Genomic DNA, 7061 nt, shown 5'->3' with positions numbered 1-7061 from the left:
AATTAATATACAATATTTCTTAGCTCAAAATAAAATCTGAAATACATTCACGAACGATCCTGTGTAATCCTTGAAAATTCATTTATAAATTTACCAATTTACATATTTATTGCTACGCGGAGCAGTAAGTATACTAATGCGTTACAAAAGGAAATACGTTTCCATCAAATCGAATTTCATCATGTTGGACCCATTCGAGTGGGTATTCTCGCGGGATATTTTCAATTTGGGCAGAAAGAAGTGCTAGAAAGAACGTACTGACAAGTGCGCTATACTAGAAAGGTGTCATTGAGCTAGCCCAGTCCATTCCCGCGGCTTTGTTGGACAATATTGGTACCGAACCCATGGGACATGCCTAGAAGATCTTTATTATGTCAAGAAAGGGCAAAATGAGCTTTCTTGGGAATTCTTAGGATTTTCGTTCCATTCATTTCTTCTCGAAATCGATCGTTCAATGGACACCATTTTGCCTCGAGCGCACGAAAGAGTTTAAACGGCGAAGTTGAAAGCTACTATTCTACGGACTGCCTTGATTGAAGTTTCACGCGTCGAAAGACTTGTATGATTCTTGCGACCTCCTTCACGTAAAATACGAATTCGTCGAAATCTAGAATCGATACGAATACGAATATAAATATGAATATTTCCACGTCAATGGTAATAAACTGTTGAATGAAACGTATTATTTGCATTTGAATACCACTTTAGAAATAAGCATACAAAATATGAACACTTTATCCGTTGGTAATGGACGATATGGTTGAAGTTATCGAACGTAAATATTTTACGTAATATTTTACGTAAATATTTCTGTAATATTTAACAGGTCCACTATGTTAAAATAGTTTCGGGCGAAAATGATTCGAATCGAAGGAATTTTTAAGAAACGAAGGGTGAACGAGTTTTCGATCGATTTTATTTAAAATTCTAAATTTGTAGTACAAAACATTGTTTTGATGGTAAATGATTTTCTTTCGTATGTTTTACGAGTGTTTGACCGATGTTTCACAGGTGAAACAAAATGATATATTTATATGTACAGTATGAAATCGTAAACAGTAAATCAATGGTTTATCCATCAAGGATTTAAATTATCGAAGTAGTAGTTGGTTCGTTCAATTGTTTTGAAAAGTTCCCTTACGTAAGTTTTTAATAGAAAGTAATGGTACATTAGATATAAACATCTTCTTTCAATCCACCCTTCTGGCAGCAATATTGTAATTTCGAGCGTTCTTCGCCTAATGACGTCATATTGACGGGACATTCTTGATCGGAACATATCGTTTCCTTATTTCCGTAACAGACGCCATCGCAGTTACATTGGAAACGAACGATTCGTATGACATGGAGGTCTCCAACGTTCGTGAATGAATAGTAATTTCCAGTCTTCAATTCGAACAATTCATCTTCGTGGTTAATGCTCAGGAACATCAAGTTTGTATTATTGTTCGCTAAAACTGTTTTGGGAATAATAGCGGTAAATTTATTCTTTATAACTTCAAGTTTTTTCATATCATTGTATGCTTGCTGTAAGAAAAAATAATTCGTTACGATTGGTGTGTATATTGTGTAACCGATTGAAAGTATTTTAAAAAGAATTGTTAATATTTTAAAACTCCAAGGTATCTACATATATTTCCCTCTTTATTTCCTTTCTTTAAATTCTATTTATTTATTTTTAGAAATTATGTACAAACGATTAAGAATATTTTCTTTTATACTGTATATAGATACTGTATTTCTTTTTCTATATTTTTTACATATTTACTCTTAGAATGGTTAAGAGTTTCGTCATCGGTCAGTGACAGGATTAAAAATAAAGTAATTAAAAACCAAATATAGGTCACATTTACATTTATGTATATATGTATATATATATTTCCGTGAGCTTACGCTCGGTTTTCGTATCTTTTGTTTACGCGGTAAGAAGACAATCGTTAAATAATATATACTTGAATAAAATGAATAAATTTCACTTATTCGATTGAAACAAAGTCAGCGACCCTTCGACTTTATAACCACCTTGATGGACAATGAACATTTTACAGCATTAGCATCGAAGCGGTTATTAGAGTTCTTGTTGCAAGGCATAGGAAAAGGTAGAAGGAGATTATTAATATTTACTACATTCATAAAGTCAGCTTATAAACCCGAGCTCGTCAGTTTCTGAAGCGTATAATGCACCGACGTGAAACTTTACCTTTATCTCGTACACGTTCTGTTTCTCCTCGTTAAGTTTCCACCACTTCGCATGAGCAGTATTATATATACTCAGCGCTTCTTCGTATTGCGGATAAACATCAGTGCTCAGATTCTTATAGCCAAAAGCGCCAGCTGCGTTGCTATTGCCGTCCTTACCGTAAGAGCTGCTGCCCAGGAACCAGACGACGTACTCTCTCAAAATTGGAAACTCCTTTGTGCGCCACTGCCAATACATCGAAAAGTATAGTGCAAGTTCTTGATTGGGTCCTCCCTTACCAGGCTTGGAGCAAAGATTGACAGTCTGTCGACCTCCTAACAGAAGGCAGAGGCCCAAACCCCACTTGTCCTTCGCTGGAAATATCTCCTGCACCTTCTGGTCAGTCAGGGGACAAATGGGGCTAGACTTCATCTCCTCGTACATGTCCAATTTGGTGATTTTCCCCTCGACGGCCAGTATCATCAGGGAAGTCATTTTCACGTATTCCCTAGCGAATTCCTGGACCTCTCCGAAGCAAGTAGAGTTCAGTTTTATAGGAAACAAACCCAACTTGAACACCTCCACGGACATACATTCCATGGCGTCCGCGTTGCAGGCAATCACATACTCTTCGACGAACTTGTACTTGTTATTCTCGCCCACTTGTTTGTCCACGGCCATGGCCCATGGAACAGTCTCTTCCACCAGTTCCTTTATACTCTGCGGCAATCCCCCCACGAGCTTGTACTTGGCTAAAATTCGCAAGGCTGTCTCGTCTTTGTGATGGTACACGCACGGTCCACCTGCCAGTTCGGTCACTTCTGGCTTGTCAGAAACGCCCGATGTGATCAGCACGACGATTCTCGCTGGATAGGCAGATCGTGCCAAGTCGCCCCCTGCACGAAAACACCTTTTATGGATTGGAGATATTCGTGAAAGTTTAGGTCAGCAAAGTTTTAGTGGAAGTTCGGTAACTCGAAAGAACTTGCGGGTCGCTCGAAGTGACTTTGAACAGTTGTAATCTAACAGTTGGAAGGCTAAGAAAACGTTATGCAAACGTAGCTGTGGCTCCCTGATTGGCCGTAAGTTGAAACGAGCACTCTGACTCGCGAAGACAGCGGTTGTCCATCCCCGGGTTTAGAGAAACTTTCTGTCCCCAATCTACACCATTAAGGGTGTCTGCCCTCGGACCTCACTCTCGCTTGGCTGCGGTACACAACCGGTGACAATGATTCGTGCTGCACGAGGGAAAGTTCCCAAGTCCATCTACCCCTCGAGTGTCATATTCCTGATGGAATTGTTCGTTAAACTCCAACAGCAAAAATTAACCAGGAGTAAATATCCTTGCAACTTGCTGGAGATTGGACTCAAGGGTTCTCGATTATTCGAACAAGATAAGAGGACTCCCTGATAATGATGGATGTTAGGGAACATCTATTTCCATGGTTCGTGATCTCTGATTAGTGAGTACGGGTAAAGTGACCAAAGAATATCTCGCGAAACATCTACCCTCGAAGCGACTGATCAATGTGCAACAGGACGCACGAATCCCAATTAAATATCAATGCTCTGTCAATAGTGCGCAATTAATAACTAGTAATTAATTCTTTGAATTTATAACCTATTTTAGAATAAAAATATCACGAAGTCATTGACAGAACATTGATATTTCAATGACTTACACGAACTACCACTTACCTATAAGTCACACGTATCGAATTCATTTTTAAAACACAGTACTTGGTAACTAATACTTTCTACCTTAGATTCGTATCTTATTTTAAAATTAAAATATTTCAAAGCCATACATTTAATAGGGCATTGATATTTTCTATCGACTCGCACGACGTATACGTTAATTCGTGGAACACAGACGTTTCGAAAGGAGTTTCCGCGATTCGATTCTGCGCACGTGCACCGCGCAGCTGCAGTAACGCTACCTAGCGTCCCAGCCGCGCAACAATTAGAACAGCGCTGTCTAAGCGAGATTTCGTAGGACCGTTATTCCTTCGCTCCTGTCTGAAAGTGACACTATATGCATATACATGGTGCGTAGCATCGGGTAAGCTTCCTCACGACGGAGACGCTCGTCACGGGTGTCTCTTTAGTGTCGTGTGGTTTTCCTAACAACGTGGGTAAGGGGTACGGGGAAGAAGCAGTTGGAAAGAGAAACAAGCTCGCGAGAAAGCCCTGCGCTGAACAGCGTTAAACTGAAAGCTTCTGCGAAATAGAAGGGAATGTGTACGACACACCGTACTACTCTTAAATGGGACGAATTAACTCTCCAAGTCTATCGAACGTCAGAAATCTACCAAATCGCGAACATTGTACAGTTTTAAACGCTAGTCCCCCACCTCTGATCGCGGACAGCTTGTTTCTCACAATGTTTATTTCCTCCGGTGTTGCTTTGGCTGCTTTCAATTTGTTCAACAATCTGAGCTTATCCTTCAGCATGATCCCCTCCCGTGGACAACACAAAAGTTCGTTGTCTTCCTGCGAGAGCATGACTATCAACAGATCCTTCCTCTTCAATCTTTTACAATAGTGGACGATTCTTCTGGTCGCCTCTACGGACTTCTCGTCGGGTTGTCCATCTGTCCCGGCCTCGATGTAAGAGATGCGGCTGTCCAACTTGGGAAACGCTTCCGGGAAACTCCACATCATGAAAATCGATTTGCGGGGCACCACCATCCATCCTTTTTTCAATTGCTTGCCGATAACTCGTTCGAACGCCGAGCTCATCATGACCGCCTCTTTTCCCCAGCCCACCATGTGCAAGTTGTTCTTCAGTCTGTATCGGACACCCTTAATCGACAAGATCGACCGGCCGTCGTACTTGATCTTCTGTGGTAGGATCACGGACGTGTGCACGCACCTTGTACCTGTCTCGACGATGTTGCCCAGGTCTTCGCGAATCTACGAGGTAGGTTGGAAAATGACACGGAATTAGTAACACGGTACCACATAAATATAGAAGTATAGAGGCTACTACCGAGACCTTTCAGAAACCGAGAGGTCCAGATCACTTGACTTTTAGAGGTCTTTCCAGCTGTTAGAAATAACCAATCCATTGAAGAAAAACTATCTTTGTGTAATAAGTAATTGCTTTCAATCGTATAATACAGTAAGTAATAGTTTTCGATCTTGTAATTTAGATCGGTGAGAAAGCTTATATAGAAGATTATACACCTGAAGATTATCTGTTAATACACTACCGGTTAATTGGAAACTGTTCCAATAATTAATAGCACCGCGTCTAAGACAAGGCATATATTAAGCCCTATCGATGAAACCCAATTAACAAATCTGAATCGAAACGCAGCAATCTTGTTCTTTGTACCGGAAATATCAGTGTAACATCGTGAAGTGATTGTAAAAGCACGTACAGTTCTTAATTATCTATATTGTATAAATTTGCCAACCTCTCACAAGTGTAAAGTCGAGAACACTTGGTCGTTGATTGAATTCTATAAAATTACTACCAATACCTTCTTATTTCAGATTTACTATTTCCTTCAATTTTGTCATTAAACGTTAGACGTTCCCATGAAAAGACGAACAAAAATTAAAATGGTTCTATTAAATGAAACGTAATTTTCAGAACGAGTAATCTTGTTCTCGAACCTCTAACATCGTCTTTTCGCTTCCTGTTTTCTTAGAATCTCTGTGTTGCTTTTGGAAAGCTCTTTCTTCTTTCTCCAGAGTTGCATCACGTAATATGCGTTTATCCATTCTTCTCTGTTGCAAGGACTTATGAATTTCAGCAATAATCTTTCGTCTCCTCTCCTCAATAATTATGATCTTCTTTTTAAGTGCTTCCTCTGTGTCAAAATCTCTAAGACCAGACTTACGTCTCTTCTGTTTCTTTTTCTGTAATTTCGTCATGATTCACTGTCCCGCGTATTAATTTTGCGTTTGATTCGTCTGTACTCGAAGGATGTTACATTTTTGAAAAATTTTGAAGTAGGTTACCGGAAACAGATACTGTTTATCCATTGAATTTAGCCACAAATGTTAATCTTGATTTCAGCGCCTATACAATAATTATCATTGATAGTTACAATGTATCCGAACACAAATAAGGTTCAGAATAGAACCACTGTCACGGATACATACTCAAAATGCAAAGATATATATTTAATAAAAATTAAGTATTGTTTAAATAAATTAAGTAAGTATTAACTAAGTAAAAGTATTGTTTTTATTTCATAGATGTGTACACACGTCTAAGTTACGTGTACGGGAATTTATTTTTAAAATGTAATCATACGTATTTCATAAACGTCAAAAATGTAGAAATAAGAAAGATTTTTACTCTTATTCTTAATTTAAAAATATTGATAACTCTGCATTTTATAGATCTTACCATTTAAAATTAATCGTATGGTCTCAGTGGCGCCATCAGTGGCAATACGTCCAAGTTGGTAAAAAGAGAGTTTCTTCTTTACCGTTAGGTAAAACCATCAGTTTCTGTAAACCAATCGAGTATTCTTTTTTTATAATTTTCTGTTTTGGTTGAAGCGCAACTTACTCGCTTCTGGTAATTAATTATAATATGAAAACTATTCCGTATTGATTACTATTTCTTTTGTTGATGTTTACAAAAATAAACACTTCATCCTCCACTTCCATATGTTTCATAATAAAATGATTATCTTGTTATCACACTTTAATAGAAAAATGCTGGTTATATATCGACACGATAAGTGAACAACTCTTAGGATAAGTACGATTTTGGAAATATTCTTAATTTTAGATTGTTACAATATTGTAAGTTTCATCTCTGAGAATAAATGAAAATTATTATTACAATATTTCCTCAGATTAACATTTTTAATCGAGCTACCAATGATACAGAGGGACGAGCACTCTACGTTACTAT

At 38.3% G+C, this 7061-nt stretch overlaps 1 protein-coding gene across 1 annotated transcript; it reads right to left on the bottom strand.

Annotated features, from left to right (window-relative positions):
- Positions 1–1170: 1170 nt before the first annotated feature.
- Positions 1171–6064, bottom strand: LOC143149652 (glycerate kinase). Its single transcript, XM_076317223.1, has 4 exons — positions 5804–6064; positions 4534–5095; positions 2201–3075; positions 1171–1527 (listed from the first exon to the last, which is right to left on the bottom strand). Exons 1-4 carry the CDS (start codon positions 6062–6064, stop codon positions 1171–1173), a joined length of 2055 nt encoding a protein of 684 aa, XP_076173338.1.
- Positions 6065–7061: the final 997 nt, after the last annotated feature.

The sequence above is a fragment of the Ptiloglossa arizonensis genome, chromosome 7 (assembly GCF_051014685.1).
Source record: "Ptiloglossa arizonensis isolate GNS036 chromosome 7, iyPtiAriz1_principal, whole genome shotgun sequence".
NCBI lineage: Eukaryota > Metazoa > Arthropoda > Insecta > Hymenoptera > Colletidae > Ptiloglossa > Ptiloglossa arizonensis.
The sequence above is the reverse complement of the archived record's forward strand: the minus strand, read 5'-3'. Positions and strand labels throughout refer to the sequence as shown.